Genomic DNA, 21,467 nt, shown 5'->3' on the forward strand with positions numbered 1-21,467 from the left:
GGGGGGGGGTGAGGCCTGGGGGGGGTGAGGCCTGGGGGGGGTGAGGCCTGGGGGGGGGTGAGGCCTGGGGGGGTGAGGTATAGGGGGGGTGAGGCCTGGGGGGGGTGAGGCCTGGGGGGGTGAGGCCTGGGGGGGTGAGGTATAGGGGGGGTGAGGTCTGGGGGGGGTGAGGCCTGGGGGGGATGAGGCCTGGGGGGGGTGAGGCCTGGGGGGTGGAGGTCTGGGGGTGGTGAGGCCTGGGGGGGGTGAGGCCTGGCGGGGGGCGCAGGGTTATATGCCTCTGAGGCATAACAGAGTCTTAACTCTGTAATCTTTCTTGAGTCTTAACCACCACACCTTCCTGTCCTCTGCTCACTGCGGCTGCCCGCTGGCCATGGCCGCGCAGGGATGTGCCCATCTTGTGAAACTGTTCAATGGCTGCCCCCTCCAGATCCACAGCACGGCCGCCTGGACACATCCCTCTACTAAAGGTGGGTGCTCAGGAGGCCCGGGAGCGCCTGGGGTGAGGGGCTGGGTGGGGTGACAAGGGCCTAAGGAAAGCACTAATGGCTTCAGGAACAATTTTTTTGTTGTTGTTCAATTTTATGTAGGAGTGGTTTTTAGGAGCATGTATGCAGTGTCGGCACTGCACTTAAAACTTAACTGGTTGTTGGCTGACATGGGTGCTGGGAACCGAACCCAAGTCCTCTGTAAGAGCAGCAAGTGCTCTTAACCACTGAGCCACCCCACCAGCCCCAGGAGGCTTTTGTTTGTTTGTTTGCTTGTTTGGTTTTTTGTTTTTTGTTTTTTTGTTTTTGTTTTTTTTTGCTATTTAAGACTTAAGTTTTTATTTTTAAATGTCTTTTTAAAATATTGTTATTAAGCGCCAGGCGTGGTGGTGCACATCTGTAATCCTAGCACTGGGGGAGGCAGAGGCAGGTGGATTTCTCTGAGTTCGAGGCCAGCCTGGTCTACAAATGGAGTCCAGGACAGCCAAGGCTACACAGAGAAACCCTGTCTCAGAAAAAAAAAAAGTCTAAAGTTAGGATACACAATGGACGTATTGTTGATGGTACAGATTGGGATCAGTTTTTTTTGGGGGGGGTGGGGCACAGGTTTGACTGTAGCAGAAAAGGCAGAGTCAGGAGATGACAGGTGGGTAAGGAGATTTGGGGCTCAGTACAAAATAACATAAGAGGCTTAGACTGCAGGTGGGCTCCTGTACCGGCAGCACTCCAGAGGCTGAGGCACCGTCACATGTCTGAGGGCAACCAGGGCTGTGTGGCAAGAGCCTTCTTAGGCAGAAAACATGGCCGCCCACACTGGTAACCCCAGCTCTCAGGAAGACCTAGAGACGGAGGAGCAGGTGTTCAAAGCCAGCTTTGGTTTCATAGGGAGTTGAAGGGCCAGCCCCCACTTGTGACCAGACTTCGTAACACAAGAGCCAGGCTGGGGAGACGGCCCAGTGGCTAAGAGCAGCAGCTGCTTTTTCAGAGGACCCCGGTTCAGTTCCCAGCACCCACACGGGGGGGTGGGGTGGGGTGGTCACAATCTTCTCTAACTCCAGTTCCAGGGATCTGACACTTTCTCCTGGCGTCTGAGGGCACCGCATGTCCACGGTGTGCGGACACACATGCAGACAAACACTCATACACATAAAGACAAATAATTTTTTTTTTTTTAATGAGAGAGTGTGGTGGCGCACGCCTTTAATCCCAGCACTAGGGAGGCAGAGGCAGGAGGATCTCTGTGAGTTCAAGGCCAGCCTGGTCTACAAAGTGAGTCTAGGACAGCCAGGGCTACACAGAGAAGCCCTGTCTCGAAAAAGCACACAAACAAAAACAAAAACAAAACAAAACAAAAAATGAGAGAGACCAGGGCTGAGCAGTTACACTGGATAGAAAGGGCCATATTGGGGATCCAGGGTCAAAGGTCAGTAGCTGGAGAGCAGCACTGGGGAAGGAGGGGCAGGGCTCAGAGAGCTGCTGCGGGAAGTAGGGCTGGAGGGTCAGGGACAAAGAGCTGCCAGGCGTTGGCGAGTCACAGAGTGGGGGACATTATGGAGACTGGTTTAAGGGCCTCAGTGGGGGTAAGGGTTAAGTTCAGATTTGAGGAGACTGAAGCAGGGGGCGTCAGCCTGCAGGGAGAATTATTATCAAAGGGTGGGGTTGGGGTAGAGGACAGTTTTGCACAAAGATCTGGGAGGAGAGACCCCAGCACCCTCCTCATCTGCCCACCCAGACCAGCACTTGCTCCTGGCAGCCGAGGAAGGCATCTTCACACTGAACAGGAACGACCAGGAAGCCACACTGGAAATGGTGAGGGGCGGGGTCAGTGCTGGGAGTGGGGTGGGGGGGTCAGTGTTGGGAGTGGGGTGGTGGGGTCAGTGCTGGGAGTGGGGTGATGGGGTCAGTGCTGGGAGTGGGGTGATGGAGTCAGTGCTGGGAGTGGGGTGATGGAGTCAGTGCTGGGAGTGGGGTGATGGGGTCAGTGCTGGGAGTGGGGTGACGGGGTCAGTGCTGGGAGTGGGGTGGTGGGGTCAGAGCTGGGAGTGGGGTGATGGGGTCAGTGCTGGGAGTGGGGTGGTGGGGTCAGTGCTGGGAGTGGGGTGATGGGGTCAGTGTTGGGAGTGGGGTGACGGGGTCAGAGCTGGGAGTGGGGTGACGGGGTCAGTGCTGGGAGTGGGGTGATGGGGTCAGAGCTGGGAGTGGGGTGACGGGGTCAGAGCTGGGAGTGGGGTGATGGGGTCAGTGCTGGGAGTGGGGTGACGGGGTCAGAGCTGGGAGTGGGGTGACGGGGTCAGTGCTGGGAGTGGGGTGATGGGGTCAGTGCTGGGAGTGGGGTGGTGGGGTCAGAGCTGGGAGTGGGGTGACGGGGTCAGTGCTGGGAGTGGGGTGATGGGGTCAGTGTTGGGAGTGGGGTGACGGGGTCAGTGCTGGGAGTGGGGTGATGGGGTCAGTGTTGGGAGTGGGGTGACGGGGTCAGAGCTGGGAGTGGGGTGATGGGGTCAGTGCTGGGAGTGGGGTGGTGGGGTCAGAGCTGGGAGTGGGGTGATGGGGTCAGTGCTGGGAGTGGGGTGACGGGGTCAGTGCTGGGAGTGGGGTGGTGGGGTCAGAGCTGGGAGTGGGGTGATGGGGTCAGTGCTGGGAGTGGGGTGACGGGGTCAGAGCTGGGAGTGGGGTGACGGGGTCAGTGCTGGGAGTGGGGTGGTGGGGTCAGTGCTGGGAGTGGGGTGATGGGGTCAGTGCTGGGAGTGGGGTGATGGGGTCAGAGCTGGGAGTGGGGTGATGGGGTCAGTGTTGGGAGTGGGGTGATGGGGTCAGTGCTGGGAGTGGGGTGATGGGGTCAGTGCTGGGAGTGGGGTGGTGGGGTCAGTGCTGGGAGTGGGGTGATGGGGTCAGTGTTGGGAGTGGGGTGACGGGGTCAGTGCTGGGAGTGGGGTGATGGGGTCAGTGCTGGGAGTGGGGTGACGGGGTCAGTGCTGGGAGTGGGGTGATGGGGTCAGAGCTGGGAGTGGGGTGATGGGGTCAGTGCTGGGAGTGGGGTGGTGGGGTCAGAGCTGGGAGTGGGGTGATGGGGTCAGAGCTGGGAGTGGGGTGATGGGGTCAGTGCTGGGAGTGGGGTGATGGGGTCAGTGCTGGGAGTGGGGTGACGGGGTCAGTGCTGGGAGTGGGGTGATGGGGTCAGAGCTGGGAGTGGGGTGATGGGGTCAGTGCTGGGAGTGGGGTGATGGGGTCAGTGCTGGGAGTGGGGTGGTGGGGTCAGAGCTGGGAGTGGGGTGATGGGGTCAGAGCTGGGAGTGGGGTGATGGGGTCAGTGCTGGGAGTGGGGTGATGGGGTCAGTGCTGGGAGTGGGGTGACGGGGTCAGTGCTGGGAGTGGGGTGATGGGGTCAGAGCTGGGAGTGGGGTGATGGGGTCAGTGCTGGGAGTGGGGTGATGGGGTCAGTGCTGGGAGTGGGGTGACGGGGTCAGTGCTGGGAGTGGGGTGATGGGGTCAGAGCTGGGAGTGGGGTGACGGGGTCAGTGCTGGGAGTGGGGTGATGGGGTCAGTGCTGGGAGTGGGGTGGTGGGGTCAGTGCTGGGAGTGGGGTGATGGGGTCAGTGCTGGGAGTGGGGTGATGGGGTCAGTGCTGGGAGTGGGGTGATGGAGTCAGTGCTGGGAGTGGGGTGATGGGGTCAGTGCTGGGAGTGGGGTGATGGAGTCAGTGCTGGGAGTGGGGTGACGGGGTCAGTGCTGGGAGTGGGGTGATGGGGTCAGTGTTGGGAGTGGGGTGATGGGGTCAGTGCTGGGAGTGGGGTGATGGGGTCAGTGCTGGGAGTGGGGTGGTGGGGTCAGTGCTGGGAGTGGGGTGACGGGGTCAGTGCTGGGAGTGGGGTGATGGGGTCAGTGCTGGGAGTGGGGTGATGGGGTCAGTGCTGGGAGTGGGGTGGTGGGGTCAGTGCTGGGAGTGGGGTGACGGGGTCAGTGCTGGGAGTGGGGTGATGGGGTCAGTGTTGGGAGTGGGGTGATGGGGTCAGTGTTGGGAGTGGGGTGATGGGGTCAGTGCTGGGAGTGGGGTGATGGGGTCAGTGCTGGGAGTGGGGTGATGGGGTCAGAGCTGGGAGTGGGGTGATGGGGTCAGTGCTGGGAGTGGGGTGATGGGGTCAGAGCTGGGAGTGGGGTGATGGGGTCAGTGCTGGGAGTGGGGTGATGGGGTCAGTGCTGGGAGTGGGGTGATGGGGTCAGTGCTGGGAGTGGGGTGACGGGGTCAGTGCTGGGAGTGGGGTGACGGGGTCAGTGCTGGGAGTGGGGTGACGGGGTCAGTGCTGGGAGTGGGGTGATGGGGTCAGTGCTGGGAGTGGGGTGATGGGGTCAGTGCTGGGAGTGGGGTGATGGGGTCAGTGTTGGGAGTGGGGTGATGGGGTCAGTGCTGGGAGTGGGGTGGTGGGGTCAGTGCTGGGAGTGGGGTGGTGGGGTCAGTGCTGGGAGTGGGGTGGTGGGGTCAGTGCTGGGAGTGGGGTGACGGGGTCAGTGCTGGGAGTGGGGTGGTGGGGTCAGTGCTGGGAGTGGGGTGATGGGGTCAGTGCTGGGAGTGGGGTGGTGGGGTCAGTGCTGGGAGTGGGGTGATGGGGTCAGTGTTGGGAGTGGGGTGGTGGGGTCAGTGCTGGGAGTGGGGTGGTGGGGTCAGTGCTGGGAGTGGGGTGATGGGGTCAGTGCTGGGAGTGGGGTGATGGGGTCAGTGCTGGGAGTGGGGTGATGGGGTCAGTGCTGGGAGTGGGGTGATGGGGTCAGTGCTGGGAGTGGGGTGATGGGGTCAGTGTTGGGAGTGGGGTGACGGGGTCAGTGTTGGGAGTGGGGTGACGGGGTCAGTGTTGGGAGTGGGGTGATGGAGTCAGTGCTGGGAGTGGGGTGATGGGGTCAGTGCTGGGAGTGGGGTGACGGGGTCAGTGTTGGGAGTGGGGTGATGGGGTCAGTGCTGGGAGTGGGGTGACGGGGTCAGTGCTGGGAGTGGGGTGATGGGGTCAGTGCTGGGAGTGGGGTGATGGGGTCAGTGTTGGGAGTGGGGTGACGGGGTCAGTGCTGGGAGTGGGGTGACGGGGTCAGTGTTGGGAGTGGGGTGATGGGGTCAGTGCTGGGAGTGGGGTGATGGGGTCAGTGCTGGGAGTGGGGTGATGGGGTCAGTGCTGGGAGTGGGGTGATGGAGTCAGTGCTGGGAGTGGGGTGATGGGGTCAGTGCTGGGAGTGGGGTGATGGGGTCAGTGTTGGGAGTGGGGTGATGGAGTCAGTGCTGGGAGTGGGGTGATGGGGTCAGTGCTGGGAGTGGGGTGATGGGGTCAGTGCTGGGAGTGGGGTGGTGGGGTCAGTGCTGGGAGTGGGGTGACGGGGTCAGTGCTGGGAGTGGGGTGATGGGGTCAGTGCTGGGAGTGGGGTGATGGGGTCAGTGCTGGGAGTGGGGTGGTGGGGTCAGTGCTGGGAGTGGGGTGATGGGGTCAGTGTTGGGAGTGGGGTGATGGGGTCAGTGCTGGGAGTGGGGTGGTGGGGTCAGTGCTGGGGAGTGGGGTGGCGGGGTCAGTGTTGGGGAGTGGGGTGATGGGGTCAGTGCTGGGAGTGGGGTGATGGGGTCAGTGCTGGGAGTGGGGTGACGGGGTCAGTGCTGGGAGTGGGGTGGTGGGGTCAGTGCTGGGAGTGGGGTGGTGGGGTCAGTGCTGGGAGTGGGGTGGTGGGGTCAGTGCTGGGAGTGGGGTGATGGGGTCAGTGCTGGGAGTGGGGTGGTGGGGTCAGTGCTGGGAGTGGGGTGATGGGGTCAGTGTTGGGAGTGGGGTGATGGGGTCAGTGCTGGGAGTGGGGTGGTGGGGTCAGTGCTGGGGAGTGGGGTGGCGGGGTCAGTGTTGGGGAGTGGGGTGATGGGGTCAGTGCTGGGAGTGGGGTGATGGGGTCAGTGCTGGGAGTGGGGTGACGGGGTCAGTGCTGGGAGTGGGGTGGTGGGGTCAGTGCTGGGAGTGGGGTGATGGGGTCAGTGCTGGGAGTGGGGTGGTGGGGTCAGTGTTGGGGAGTGGGGTGACGGGGTCAGTGTTGGGGAGTGGGGTGATGGGGTCAGTGCTGGGAGTGGGGTGACGGGGTCAGTGCTGGGAGTGGGGTGGTGGGGTCAGTGCTGGGAGTGGGGTGATGGGGTCAGTGCTGGGAGTGGGGTGATGGGGTCAGTGCTGGGAGTGGGGTGATGGGGTCAGTGCTGGGAGTGGGGTGGTGGGGTCAGTGCTGGGAGTGGGGTGATGGGGTCAGTGCTGGGAGTGGGGTGATGGGGTCAGTGCTGGGAGTGGGGTGATGGGGTCAGTGCTGGGAGTGGGGTGGTGGGGTCAGTGCTGGGAGTGGGGTGGTGGGGTCAGTGCTGGGAGTGGGGTGACGGGGTCAGTGCTGGGAGTGGGGTGATGGGGTCAGTGCTGGGAGTGGGGTGATGGGGTCAGTGTTGGGGAGTGGGGTGGCGTCAGGTCGCTGGGAATCACAGAGGCCGCCCGCCCTCTCTGCAGCTCTTCCCTGGCCGCACAACCTGGGTGTACTGCATCAACAACCTCCTCATGTCTCTCTCAGGTCAGCCTTGGGCTGGGGGAGGGGCGGGACAAGCGTTAAGGGATGGGGGTGTGTGTGGGTGTTCATCTCTCTCTGCTGGGCCTGAGGTTCAAATCCCACCACTGTCCTCTACCGGCTGATCTAAGGCAAGGAGCTTCTTTCCCTGAGCCTCGGCTTTTATATCTGTAAAGTGGAGCTCCGAAGTCTTCACCTCTCAAGTTGGTTGTGAGTTCATCTTTTTTTTTTTCCTCTGAGACAGGGTCTCTCTGTGTAGCCTTGGCTGTCCTGGAACTCCCTCTGCAGACCAGGCTGGCCTCGAACTCACAGAGATCCACCTGCCTCTGCCTCCCTAGTGCTGGGATTAAAGGTGTGTGCCGCCACCACTGCCCGAACCCTGTGAGTTCATTTTTTAACAATAAATCCAACTTCAAATGCCTTTGACATCTCTGTGTGTAGATGGCACACTCCTTTAATCCCAGAGCATAAGAGACGGGCAGGGGGATCTGAGCCACCATGTGGCTACCGGGAGTTGAACTCAGGACCTCTGGAAGAGCAGCCAGCGCTCTTAACCTGAGCCATCTCTCCAGCCCCAAGGACAGGTGGATCTGACAATGAGAACATATTCTCTTTTAAGATAGACTGAAGAAGCTAGGCGTGGTGGCGCACGCCTGTAATCCCAGCACTCGGGAGGCAGAGGCAGGTGGATTGCTGTGAGTTCGAGGCCAGCCTGGTCTACAAAGCGAGTCCAGGGCAGCCAGGGTTACACAGGGAAACCCTGTCTTTTGCCCTCCCAGCCCCCTGCAAAAAATTGTTTTTGTGTGTTCATTTTTTGGTAAGTAATAGGGCCTGTGTATGCTGCACGGGTGTGCTACCCCTGAACTATGTCTCCAGCAGCCCCCACCCCTATTTTTTTTTCGAGACAGGGTTTCTCTGTGTAGCCTTGGCTGTCCTGGACTCTCTCTGTAGACCAGGCTGGCCTCGAACTCACAGCGATCCACCTGCCTCTGTCTCCCGAGAGCTGGAATTAAAGGCGTGGGCCACCGCCCAGCCCCACCCCTGTTTTTTGAGACAGGATTCCTACTGAGTATCCCAGGCGAGCCTCAAACTTGGGGCAGTTTCTCTTTCTCTTGCTTCAGCTGCCAAGTCCTGAGATTACAAGCAGCTGCCACCACTCCTGGCATAGGTAGATTCCGGCCCCCCACCCCCAAACTGGGCTGTATGAGTCAGGTGTGGCGGCATGCACCTGTAATCACAGCACTCGGGATGGAGGCTGGGAGCTACCCGGGGAGTTAGAGGCCAGGCTGGACCTGAGATCGCGTTTCCGGGGAAACAAGCGCCACAAAAATAACCGACAGAGCCTGGCGGTGGTGGCCCATGCCTTTAATCCCAGCACTCGGGAGGCAGAGGCAGGAGGATCGCTGTGAGTTCCAGGTCAGCCTGGTCTACAAAGCGAGTCTAGGACAGCCAAGGCTACATGGAGAAACCCTGTCTCGAAAAACCAAAAATAAATAAATAAAAGATAAAATAAATAAATAAATAAATAAGTAAATAAATAACCGACGGGTGCAGCTTCCCCTGCTGGTTATAGTGGCCTCATCTCTCACCTGCAGCAGCCGATGGCTGAGGGCGGGCGGTCTGCCCTGCTCTCTGGTGTCCTCGGCAGATGACAGTGCTGGGACCACACAGGTCCTTTCAGACCTGATGGGAGGGGACCTTGCGTGGGAATGGAGAGTGTGGGGGGTCTCAGCGGGGCAGCAGGGGTCCTATAACGGCTCCCCCCGCCCTCCTCCCGTACACACGCTGCAGGAAAGACACCTCACCTGTATTCTCATAGCATCCTGGGCCTGCTGGAGAGGAAAGAGGGCAGAACAGGCGGCCCCATCGCTCACATCAGCCCTCACCGGTTACTGGCAAGGTACTAGCCCCAAAGGGCGCCGCCTGCCGCCGCCATCGGCTTGGCTTCCCTGCCCCCACTGCTACCCTCGCGGCTGCCACTCACCCCTCCTCCTCCTCCTCCTCCTTCAGAAAGAACATGGTCTCCAGTAAGATCCAGGACACCAAAGGCTGCCGGGCTTGCTGTGTGGGTGAGAACGAGCCTCGGGGTGCTGGGTGGAGACGGGAGGGCCAGTGCCCGGACTGTCCACTCAGGGACCCTGACCCATTCTTTATCTATTATTATGTATACAGTGCTCTGCCTGCATGTACCCCTGCAGGCCACAAGAGGGCGCCAGATCTCACTATAGATGGCTGTGAGCCACCATGTGGTTGCTGGGAATTGAACTCAGGACCTCTGGAAGAGCAGTCAGGGCTCTTAACCTCTGAGCCGTCTCTCTATCCCGCCCCTGACCCATTCTTGTCCACTCCCACAGCCGAGGGTGCCAGCTCCGGGGGGCCGTTCCTGTGTGGGGCGTTGGAGACTTCTGTGGTCCTGCTCCAGTGGTACGAGCCAGCGAGCAAATTCCTGCTCGTCCGGGTAAGCAAGAAGGACAAGGGTGCTGTGGCTCGGGCCTCGCACCATTTGCGCTTACATTAAGAACTGGACGAACCCCTCCCAGGCCGTTTCGTTGCCCACCCCACCCCCACCCCCTGCCCCCAGACATTTTGAAAATTTCCTGAGGGTCTGAAGAGATGGCTCAGCGGTTAAGAACACTGGCTGCTCTTCCAAAGGACCCAGGTTCAATTCCCAGCACCCACCCATACACAACTGTCTGCAGCTCCAGCGCCAGGGGACTTGACCCTCTCACACAGACACACATGCAGGCAAAACACCAGTGCACATAAAATAGAAATAAATAAATCTTTTTTTTTTTAAGTTTCTGATCTTTAAGACCACCCCCCACGCCCCGGGCTAGAGAGATGGCTCAGTGGTTAAGAGCAGTGCCTGCTCTTCCAGAGGTCCTGAGTTCAATTCCCAGCAACCACATGGTGACTCATAACCATCTGTAATGTGATATGGCGCCCTCTTCTGGCTTACAGGAGTACATGCAAGCAGAGCACTGTATACCTAATAATAAATAAATAAATCTAAAAAAAAAAGACACCACCACCCCCCCCCCGCAACACACACACATCTGACCTTAATTATTTCTCAGTCTCCAAGGGTCTGTTCCTTTGAGTCTAAAGTGCTTTTGCTGCCCCGGTATGTGTGCGCCCTGGTGTTCTGAGGAAGCCACATTTACCCTTAAGGGCACGCTTTGTTTCTAATGAGGCCAGAAAATCTCTGAGGATTCCCCCACCCCCACCCGGGCCCCAGAGCCTCCCTGAGTCTCCCTTGCCCCCCGCAGCAGGTGCTGTTCCCGCTGCCCACGCCGCTGCCAGTGTTCGCGCTGCTCACGGCGCCGGGCTCGGAGCTGCCGGCCGTGTGCATCGGCGTGAGCCCCGGGCCGGCGGCGAGGTCGGTGCTGTTCCACACCGTGCGCTTCGGCGCGCTGTCCTGCTGGCTGGACGACACCAGCACCGGTGAGTGTGTGAGCCGCTGGGGAGGCCCGGCTGCAGGGGCCAGGAGGAGGTGGGCGTGGAGGGGTGGTGCTGCGGGGAAGAGGACCCACGCGGGAAGTTGCAGACCCAGGCAGGGCTGCGGGGAGGGGGCGAGGGCGCGGGGAAAGGACAGGGGTGTGGGAAGGGGCTGCCAGGTGAGCTGGGCCGGAGGATGGTGGGACTGCGGGGAGAGTCCGAGCTTATCCCCTGTGGACGACGGATGATGGACGGACGGGGTGGGTGGAGGTGTGGGGCTGTGGGGGGGCAGAGTGGCTTGGGCAGGGTCCGAGCCGCTACTGAGAAAGAGCTGGGGAAAGGTGTGTGGTCTTATCTGACTGATGCTGTTAACAGGGTGGGAGGCCCGTGTGGCGGGCGGGACCTACCTGAGGGATGCTCGCCGCTGAACGGAGCCGGGAGGTTAGTTCATAAGCACCTGCCTCTCTCCGCAGAGCACAAGGGACCAGTGCAGGTGATCCAAGTGAAGGAAGACCTGGTGCTCGTCTTGATGGATGGTAAGGCGTCCCTCCCTCCTTTCCTCCCTCCCTCCCTCCCTGGTCCTCAGCCCAGGGCGCTGTGCTCAAAACCCTCCGGCCACTTCCTTCCAGGATCTCTGAAGCTAGTCACCCCAGAGGGGGCCCCAGCTCCCGGCCTCCGCTCCCCTGAGATCCCCATGACAGAAGCAGTGGAGGCTGTGGGTATGTGCTGGATGGGAGGGGCCGGGGTCAAGGGTGGGAGTTCCCTGACCTTGGGGGTCACCGGCAACTGCTCGCTCTCTCTCTCTCACTAGCTATGGTTGGAGATCGACTCCAGGCCTTCTGGAAGCACGGAGTTCAGGTGTGGGCTGCAGGCTCGGAACAGGTAGGCCCCCTCCGGCTCGCAGCACCGGCCTCGCCACCCTCTCCTCAGTCCTCTGTAAATGGGCTTGGCGAAGCCCTGGGTCAGGGAAGCTTCGGGGCACACATGTTTGTTGGTGCCTCATTCCCCAGTGCGGACAGGCTCATCCCACAGCCGCTGTCTGCCTTCCCTGGCCCCGGATTTACTCTTTACGGTGGCCTGTCGGGTGGGGCCCTGTGACTTTTAGTCTCTGACTCTGAGCAGTTAAGTCAGTCCCTTGCTCGGAGTCACACAGCTTTGTGTGTGTGTGTGTGTGTGTGTGTGTGTGTGTGTGTCTGGGGTTAGACAAGCCACGTTTGCAGGGAGAGGGGTGGTCTTGCGTCTCGGTTACAGACTCGGACACGCTTTTCCCACAGCTGCTGCAGGAGCTGAGAGACCCCTCCCTCACCTTCCGTCTGCTCGGCTCTCCCAGGTAGGGTGTTGGGCAGATGGATGGAGGGGCAGGAGAGGCTACTGGGGTGAAGGGGGGGACTCTGTGGCCTAGAACATCCTTCCGTGGCCTTTTACTAAGCTCCCTCCAGATGCTCTGGCTCCACCAGGATCCTTTTTTGTTGTTTTGTTTTTCAAGACAGGGTTTCTCTGTGTTAGCCTGGGCTATCCTGGACTTGCTTTGTAGACCAGGCTGGCCTCGAAGTCACAGCGATCCACCTGCCTCTGCCTCCCGAGTGCTGGGATTAAAAGCGTGCGCCACGTCACCTGGCTTCCACCAGGATTCTTGGGAGTGTGAACTCCCCTCGGCTACCTTACTGCTGTAGCTGTGAGGCAGGGTCTCCCTGTGGAGCCCTAATTGGTCTCCAGTTCTCTTCTCTTTCTTTACGAGGAGGGGGTGGGGGTGGCACATACTACTGAGGGAAGCTGGAGATGAGAGGACATTTTTTGGGGGAGACAATTCTCTCTACTACATGGGTCCCAGAGATTGAACTCGGGTCATTATGTTTAGTGAAAAGCACCTTTGCCTGCTGAGCCATCTCGACAGCCTGCCCTGCCCCCCTCCGCCCCCCCCCCCCGCGCTTTTTTTTTTTTTTGGAAACAGGGTTTTATAGCTCAGGGTAACCTCAGACTCCCTATGTAGCTGAGGATGACCCTGAGCTCCAGATCTGTCTCAGCCTCCCAGTTGTTGGGAAAGTAGGCTCGCACCGCCGTGCCTGACCTAGCCACGTCACAGCCCAGCACTGGAACGGTCCAGTTTCTATTAACTGCTTTGGGAATGACAAAGGAATGATCTGACCTCTGTCTTCCTCAGGCCCGTCGTGGTGGAGACACGGCCCACGGATGACCCTACCGCCCCCAGCAACCTCTACATCCAGGAATGAGTCACCGGGAGGCCCTGAGGGACTGACACCCCCGGACTCCTGGCGGACACTCTAGTGGCCATAAGATGCCCTCATCGCCCAATAAACCTGACTTCAGTGTTTGTCATTGTGATTTTCTTGGGGGAGAGAGTTTTGGATGCCTAGTCTCCCCCCACCCCACCAAATTCAAACAACCCAACACAAAGATGCTCTAACATAGGCTTTATTGGTCTAGTCGGGGTCACCTGTCCCCAGCTGCCTGGGGAGGAGCTTGCAGGGGGGGGGGGTGAGGCACTTGAGGTGGGGGAGGGGCAGCGGCAGACCTCAGCTAAGCTGGTCTTCATACTGCTTGCGGAAACAGTCGCCGGCAGGGAAGAAATCCCAGCACCGTTCTTGGTACATCTTCCAGACATACGACTCCTGGGGTGTGGGGTTGGGGGCGAGAAGAGTCCCTTGGTCACATCTTCACATGCTTGGTATGGCCTCGAGATTTCTGCGGTCCGCCGACTGTCCTGTCTCTAAGACTAGTTTTTGTTTGTTTATTTTGGTTTTTTGAGACAGGGTCTCTCTGTTTTGGCCTTGGTTGTCCTGGACTCGCTCTGTAGACCAGGCTGGCCTCAGACTCACAGTGATCCACCTGCCTCTGCCTCCCGAGTGCTGGGATTACAGGCGTGCGCCACCACCGCCCAGCTGAGACTAGTTTATTAGTACACTAGGGGTAACTAGATTGCAGCCTGCTGGAGAGGTTTTAGCTCAGCCATGTCCCCTACTCGTTCCTAATTAGCGCCTCTTACCTGACCAGTGTGCTCTGTCTCGTCCTTATTTATCAAATACATCAGGAAAAACCTGAGGGACAGAGGACCACAGCAGAGTGCTAAGAATCATGCTTGCACTGACAATTAGTTTTGTTTTCTGATGCTTTAGAAACCCAGAGCCCAGTGTGTGCTTGGCAGAATCTCTACCACTGAGCCACACCCCAGCCCCTCACTGGGGGATTCTAGGCAGGAGCTCTACCACTGAGCCACACCCCAGCCCCTCACTGTGGATTCTAGGCAGGGGCTCTACCACTGAGCCACACCCCAGCCCCTCACTGGGGGATTCTAGGCAGGGGCTCTACCACTGAGCCACGCCCCAGCCCCTCACTGGGGGATTCTAGGCAGGAGCTCTACCACTGAGCCACACCCCAGCCCCTCACTGTGGATTCTAGGCAGGGCCTCTACCACTGAGCCACACCCACCCCAGCCCCTCACTGGAGGATTCTAGGCAGGGGCTCTACCACTGAGCCACACCCCAGCCCCTCACTGGGGGATTCTAGGCAGGGCCTCTACCACTGAGCCACACCCCCAGCCCCTCACTGGGGGATTCTAGGCAGGGGCTCTACCACTGAGCCACACCCCAGCCCCTCACTGGGGGATTCTAGGCAGGGGCTCTACCACTGAGCCACGCCCCCAGCCCCTCACTGGGGGATTCTAGGCAGGGGCTCCACCACTGAGCCACGCCCCAGCCCCTCACTAGGGGCTCTACCACTGAGCTACGCCCCAGCCCCTCACTGGGGGATTCTAGGCAGGGGCCCTACCACTGAGCCACACCCCAGCTCCTCACTGGGGGATTCTAGGCAGGGGCTCTACCACTGAGCCACACCCCAGCTCCTCACTGGGGGATTCTAGGCAGGGGCTCTACCACTGAGCCACACCCCAGCCCCCTCACTGGGGGATTTGGCTCTATCATTGAGCCACAGTGATGCTTGCCTTCTGATTGGCTAAAACCTATCCACAGCCCTTTCCCTGACGGCCCCGGGCTCAGCAGCCCCGCCCTAGCTGTCAACAGCCTCACTCTCAGCCTCCGATCACCCACTACTTCCCATCCTCACATGTAATTGGCCAGGTTGTGCTCTTCCAGAGTGTGGGTCTCGAACCCGTGTGGGGTCGTGTCGAAGTAGTCGCTGCCGATGCCGCAGATGAAGCACTTGGTCTGGGGACAATGAAAGACGTCAGAGTCAAGGCTCATGTGACTTCCCTGCTACCCCTTAACCCTTTAGGTCCTTCCTTGGGCGCGACGCACCTCCATGTCCTCCTTCACTTGCTCTTGTTGGTCTCGGAGCTCCCCGAAAGCGTCAATAATCAGACCTGCGGCGGCAGGACAGAGGTCAACGCCCTCGTACACCCCGCTCCTGTGCGCCTTCCCTTTCTTCCAGGGGTTTCCTAATCTTACCGCACTTCCCAAGCAGAACAGAACCGGGTGCTCACTATGCGCAGATAGTTCAAAGGGACGCACGGCTTAATCATCCTGGCAATCTCTGAGGTTAGTACTGGTAACTAACCAGGTTGGCCTCAAGTGTATGGCAGGCCTCTGGCCCCTGCCTCCCCAGGCATCTGCCACCGCCACTTCCCAGCTACTGTGCCTGTTTAGTTGTTGTTTGTTGTTGTAAGATTTATTTATTTATTATTTGTACATTAAGTATTCTGCCCACATGTGTGCCTGCAGGCCGGAAGAGAGCACCCGATCTCGTAACAGATGGTTGTGAGCCACCATGCGGTTTGCTGGGAATTGAACTCAGGACCTTTGGAAGAACAGGCAGTGCTCTTAACCTCTGAGCCTTCTCTCCAGCCCTCCTGTGCATGGTTTTAAACACTTCCGTTTTTTCAGACGGAGAAACCAAGGCTTAGCCTTGGGGCTAGCCAGCCTCTAGGTACCATGTCCTCCCCCACCAAACCCGCCCACACAGCCCCGCCCATAGCCACATGTGCCCCACCCACACCCTCACAGCCCCGCCCACACAGCCCCACGCCCACACATGCCCCACCCACAGTCACACACGCCCCCACACCCACACATGCCCTGCCCATGCCCACACAGCTCCGCCCACACGCCCCACGCAGCCCCGCTCGCACCCACACTGCTCTGCCTACACCCACACATGCCCTGCCCACAGTCACACACGCCCCACTCACACCCACACGCACCCACCCACACCCTGCCCACACATCCCACGCAGCCCCGCTCGCACTCACTGCTCTGCCTACACCTACACATGCCCCACCCAGTCACACATTCCCTGCCCACAGTCACACACGCCCCACTCACCCACACGCACCCCACCCACACCCACACAGCCCTGCCCACACATCCCACGCAGCCCCACCCACACTGCCCTGCCCACACCCACAGCCCGCCCACACGCCCCACGCAGCCCCGCCCACACAGCCCCACACGCCCCGCCCACACCCACACAGCCCCGCCCACGCCCACGCAGCCCCGCCCCACACAGCCCCACCCACAGTCACACACGCCCCGCCCACGCCCACACGCCCCCAGCCAGCACTGACCCTGAATGATGGCCAGCAGGATGACAATGACGAAGAAGAAAAAGGTGATGTCGAAGACGACCCGGTAGAGTTCATACTCATCGCCCGCCGGGTCCTCAATCTCATCGCCGATGCCTCCGCCGGCCCGGACGCCCACGTACATGTGGAACAGGTAGCACTGGGGGAGGAGGGGCCGGCACACAGTCAGCTACCAGAGGACCACGCAGGCCGGGAGAGCCAGCAGCGACAGACACAGCTGGGGAAGTGTCAGGCCGTGCCAGGGGGGCACAAGCCGGTGATGATTTAGCCCATCAGCTTGACGACAGGACCTGAACTCACGTCACGTCCGTGAGGAAGTTCGCAGCGTGGGTTAACTGCGTTGGGTTAACAGCTGCTACGAGCAAAGGACCCAGGTTCAATTCCTGGACCCCGCATGGTGGATCACAACTGTCTGGTAAGTAAGACGTACACGCAGGGAAAACACCATTATGTGTCAGAAGAGAGAGAGGGAGGAAAAGAAAGGAAGGAAAGAAGGAAGGAATACATACATAGTTTTTGGTTTCCACAAGGAACTGAAATAAGTTTGGTAAGGCAGAAGAAAAGAGGTTACTGCGAACAAGAAGAGGCAGGGAGACCAGGCAGGGACCAGTTATGGCCCAAGCGAGGGTCAGACGGGCATTTTATGTAAAAGGTAAGGTGTCAGGTGAGCCGGCGTGCGTGTTGGGCCTGGTGCAGGGCACAGAGGGATCAGTGGGGAGGACCAGACGTGTAAGGGAAGACATCAGCCTAGGCCTGAAGAAAGACCAGGAAGCCAAGATTCAAAAGCAGGAAGGGCCGGTGGTGGAGGCGCACGCCTGTAATCCCAGCACTCGGGAGGCAGAGGCAGGCAGATCGCTGTGAGTTCGAGGCCAGCCTGTTATACAAAGCGAGTCCAGGACAGCCAAGGCTACACAGAGGAACCCTGTCTCCAAAAACAAAAACAAAAACAACAACAACAAAAAAATCAAAAGCAGGAAGGACTGTGGTTAGACTCCAGCAGGACCAGCTCTTCTCTGTTTGGTTTTTGTTGTTGTTTTTGTTTTCCGAGACAGGGTCTCTCTGTGTAGCCTTGGCTGTCCTGGACTCGCTCTGTAGACCAGGCTGGCCTCGAACTCACAGAGATCCGCCTGCCTCTGCCTCTCGAGTGCTGGGATTAAAAGCGTGCACCACCACCTCCCGGCTATCTTCCCTGTTTTTGTAAGCCATGGTGACATTCTCTGCTGGCTGTGTGAGACACTAGCAGGTTCTAAGCGGAGGAGCCGGAGGGACTTGGTCCATCTGGCACATGGGACAGATGTCACGCCTGCTTTTCTGTGTCCCCAGAAGCTGAGAAGACCCAGCTGTGTTGACTGAGAACTCAGGCCCGTGCCAGTGATGGGGACCAGGCTGTGGGGACCCATGAGGCCAGATCTGAAGCCATCTTCTGGCACAGAGCCCTGAAACGACTCTCTCAACTGCTGTCCTTCCTCTAGGGCGTGGACGACAACGTGCGTTGTGTTCTCCACGGTTAGCATGAGAGAAATAAGCACGCACGGTCGAGTCATGGGAGAAAAGAAAAGCTCTGTCATAGCATCCCTGCCTGTGTAGCTCAGCCTGGCTTTGAACTCACCACCCTCCGCCCCTGCTTCCTGAGTTCCGGGGCTGCATCAGCACAGTCTGTGGAGGCTCCTGAGGATAAGTGCCTTCCCGTGACATCTCTGTGGCCTCACAGGTGTCCAGGCCGGATGGAGTAGGTGTGTTGCTTGCTCCATGTCATCCCACTCAGGGGATACAGAGAGCTCCTTGCCTTTCCAACAGTAGCACTTAACACTGCGGCCCACGGAACCCAGGCCAGCTCAACCACCCACCTACAGCCTCATAAACCAGCAATCTGAAGGCGGTTTGGTTTGGTTTGGTTTGAGACCAGGGTTTCACTCTGTAGCCCTGGCTAGCGAGGAACTCAGAGATCCACCTACCTCTGCCTCCCTTGGGATTAAAAAAGCTTGCAGCACCAACACCCAGCTGCTGCTTCCTTTTTTCTTTCTTTCTTTTTCTTTTTTTTTCTTTCTTTCTTTTTCTTTTTCTTTTTCTTTTTTTTTGTATTTTCTTTCAGTTTGAAAAATTTATTTATTAGCCGGGCGTGGTGGCGCACACCTTTAATCCCAGCACTCGGGAGGCAGAGGCAGGCGGATCGCTGTGAGTTCGAGGCCAGCCTGGTCTACAAAATGAGTCCAGGATGGCCAAGGCTACACAGAGAAACCCTGTCTCGAAAAACCAAAAAAACTTTTTTTATTTTAATTTTTATGTGCTTGCGTATATGTCTATGGCAGGGTGTCAGACCTTCGACTTACAGACAGTTGTGAGCTGCCATGTGGCGTGCTGGGAATTGAACCCTGGTCCTCTGGAAGAACAGTCATCTCGCCAGCCCCTTCTTTCAGTTTTTTGAGACAGGGTTTCTCTGTGTAGCCCTGGCTGTCCTGGACTCGCTTTGTAGACCAGGCTGGCCTCGAACTCACAGCGATCCGCCTGCCTCTGCCTCCCGCGTGCTGGAATTAAAGGCCTGTGCCACCACGCCTGGCTTGCATTTTCTTACTTAGATTGATGGGGGAGGGTCCAGCTCATTTGTCGGTGGTTCCATCCCTGGGCTGGGGGTCCTGGGGGGTTTCTACAAGCAAGCAGGCTGAGCAAGCCATGGGGAGCAAGCCAGTGAGCAGCGCCCCCTCCACGGCTCCTGCGTCAGCTCTAGCCGCGCTCGAGTCTCTGCCATCACCGCTTTTATCGCTGAACTGTTGCTATGGGGAACTGCGAGTGAAACGAACCCTTTCCTCCTCCAGCTGCTGTTGGTCACGGTGTTTCACCACAGCGATAGACACTTTAGTGATTTCCAAGCCGGCGGGGTGGGGGTGGGGGCGGGGGTGGGGGCGGGGGAGGGGAGGGGGAGGGGGAGGGGGAGAGGACGGGGGAGGGGCTCACCGTCATCATGTCGTCACACTTCATGTCTGGTTCGTCCTCGTCTTCGCTCTTGTTGTAGAATTTGCGGAAGAAGTTGAAGGCCACCACGGTGTACAAGTACACCACCACAGCTAGGAGCCCCACAGTCATCACCAGCTGGGGACAGGCGGGCACTGGTCAGCCCTGCGCGCCGTCTACCCAGGGCCCTCAACTCTCTGCTTCTTTAAATTCGAGGTACCATAAGTTTGGCTCTCCATTTCCCAGAATTCCCTAGGCCGGGCAGTGGTGGCGGCGTGTGCCTTTAATCCCAGCCCTCGGGAGGCAGAGGCAGGTGGATCTCTATGAGTTCGAGGCCAGCCCGGTCTACAGAGCTAGTTCCAGGACAGTCAGGGCTACACAGAGAGGCGCAGCTCAAATAATCGCGCCACAAAAAAACCAAAAACTAACCAAAGACCCTGCCAGATTACCATGTCCCTCCTCGCCCAGGAAGCCCCTCCCCGCCCAGGAAGCCCCTCCCCTCCCAGGGAGCCCCGCCCCTCCCAAGAAGCCCCGCCCCTCCCAGGAAGCCCCACTTCTCCGATGTCTTCCCCTTGACCCTGCCCTTCAGATAGGACCCCCGCTCGCATCTACCCTCTCCCACGCTATCATGCCCTCTTCCTCCGTAGCTCTTGATCACCTCCCCTCCCCCTCTGCCACTCCCCGCTTTCCACGCGGGCCCCCTCCGCACCTGCTTTCCGTTGTGGGTGACAGACGAGAGGATGGTGCGCAGCGTCTTGACTCCCATGGCGATGTCCAGGAGGTGGGCAGCGAAGAAGAAGTTATTGTAGTGTCCCAGGAGGGACATCACCATGTACCAGCCCAGATACAGGAAAGACTGAGTGTAAGAAGGGTCTGGGTTAGGAGACACGGAAGGACACCCCGGAGCAAGCACTGATGTCTTCTCTGCCTAGGGGGAGTGTCTGTTCGCCCCAGAGCAGGAGGGAGCTCGGGACCAGGTAGGAGGGACCCGCAGCCACGGATGTTCTGGGGACGAGGGACAAGGGGCTTAGGAATCTCTCTGTGGTCTGATAATGCCAGCACTCCGGGAGGCAGAGGCAGGTGGGTGTCTGTGAGTTTGAGGTCAGCCTGGTCTACAGAGCGAGTCCAGGACAGCCAGCCTGCTGCACCCCTCTCCATACACAGCCCCCCCCTCACGTTGTCTGTGAAGATGACTCCAAACTTCCAGATCTGGTACTTGACATCGATGGACATGATCCTGTGGGAACAGAGAGGGAGACAGCCAGATGCCGGGGTGTCAGACATTAGCCACCCACGTGTCCCCCCCTCCTCCCCTCTCCCTCCCCCCCCCCCCCCCCCCGCCTCTGGCAGAGGTGGTCTTCTCACCATGTCAGCAGGCCCGGTGGAGGGTCAGGTTTGCGGTCGTTGTGGGCTGTGATCTCCAGAGAGGCCAGGTCCATACCCAGCAGCTCCGCAATCCGCTCCCGCCCGAAGATGTCCCCGTGTTTGTCCAGAACCTGTAGGGGACAGTGGTGGGCTGTGAAGGCACCGCTGCGGCTGGGGAAGGGGACAGATGTTGCCTGGGTAGGGGCTCAAGGGAGCACTCGACTTTGCATGAGGAACAGGGGAGCATTTTTCCTGAGAGAGGAAGGGCCTGATTTCTGCAGATTTTGAGGAGGAAGGCAGGGGCGGTAACGGACCTACTGGCGAAGCTTGTAGCATTCGGGGAGGCAGACCGCGCTGTGAAGTGGGAGCCCCTGTCTCCTACAGAAGCCCGGCGGTAGATCACCATGTTCACTCACCACACCAGCCTCGCCGGTCAATTCTCACATTCCTATTCCGGGCACTTTGCGGGGGCTCATCTAGACTAGACACCTATCTACCTGGCTCACTCCACCTCTTAATAAACTCTGAGGGCCGCTCCGGACCTCTCTGACAAAACAGCAACCTTTCCTGGCCAGCGCACACACTCTCCTGTGATTCCACGCTGAGTTAGTGTCTATGCTTTCCCCATCTCCAGACAGAGTCTCATCCCTGGCTGGCCTGGAACTCACAGAGACCCACCAGCCTCTGCCTCCCAAGTGCTGGGATAAAAGGCATAATGTCAGAACATCTGGGTATTTAGGTTTGTTTGTTTGTTTGTTTGTTTAGCTTTATGTATGTGTGTTGCCACACGTGTGCAGTGCCCATAGGGTCAATAAGAGAGACTCTCACACACGTAGCTCAAGTTGCAGGAAGCTGTGAGCCACCGTGTGGGTGCTGAGAACTAAATCCAGGTCATCTGCGAGAGCAGCCAGAGCTCCTCACTCCTGAGCCGTTGCCGAAGCCTCTTTTACTTTTCAGAGATTTACTGCCACATTTTCGTTTGGGTTTACTTTTTCCAAGATTTATTATTTGTTTAGCTGTATGTGTGTTTGCCTGTGTGATTGTGTGCCCCATGTGTGTGACTGCCAGAGAGTGTTAGATGCCCTGGAGCTGGAATTGTAGGAAGTTATATGCTGCCAGAT

The 21,467-nt window shown here is 59.0% G+C and overlaps 2 protein-coding genes across 2 annotated transcripts in view; one reads left to right on the forward strand and one right to left on the reverse strand.

Annotated features, from left to right (window-relative positions):
* Nucleotides 1–12,810, forward strand: part of MAP4K1 (mitogen-activated protein kinase kinase kinase kinase 1) — a 28,158-nt gene extending 15,348 nt beyond the window's left edge. The window contains 12 exon segments of the mRNA XM_084770548.1: nt 386–470; nt 2,221–2,297; nt 6,986–7,046; nt 8,832–8,940; nt 9,051–9,109; nt 9,395–9,498; nt 10,310–10,484; nt 10,952–11,014; nt 11,108–11,197; nt 11,290–11,360; nt 11,753–11,808; nt 12,640–12,810. Coding sequence (XP_084626674.1) covers nt 386–470; nt 2,221–2,297; nt 6,986–7,046; nt 8,832–8,940; nt 9,051–9,109; nt 9,395–9,498; nt 10,310–10,484; nt 10,952–11,014; nt 11,108–11,197; nt 11,290–11,360; nt 11,753–11,808; nt 12,640–12,709 — 1,020 coding nt within the window. The 3' untranslated portion in view covers nt 12,710–12,810.
* An 85-nt stretch (nt 12,811–12,895) lies between these two features.
* The window catches only part of RYR1 (ryanodine receptor 1), a 158,425-nt gene continuing 149,853 nt past the window's right edge, over nt 12,896–21,467 (reverse strand). The window contains 9 exon segments of the mRNA XM_084770567.1: nt 12,896–13,108; nt 13,483–13,534; nt 14,559–14,659; nt 14,750–14,814; nt 16,015–16,171; nt 18,985–19,119; nt 19,691–19,837; nt 20,158–20,218; nt 20,347–20,477. Of these exon segments, the coding sequence (XP_084626693.1) occupies nt 13,013–13,108; nt 13,483–13,534; nt 14,559–14,659; nt 14,750–14,814; nt 16,015–16,171; nt 18,985–19,119; nt 19,691–19,837; nt 20,158–20,218; nt 20,347–20,477 (945 nt within the window). The 3' untranslated portion in view covers nt 12,896–13,012.

Source organism: Acomys minous, assembly GCF_964271855.1.
Source record: "Acomys minous genome assembly, chromosome: 20".
In the NCBI taxonomy this organism is placed as follows: Eukaryota; Metazoa; Chordata; class Mammalia; order Rodentia; family Muridae; genus Acomys; species Acomys minous.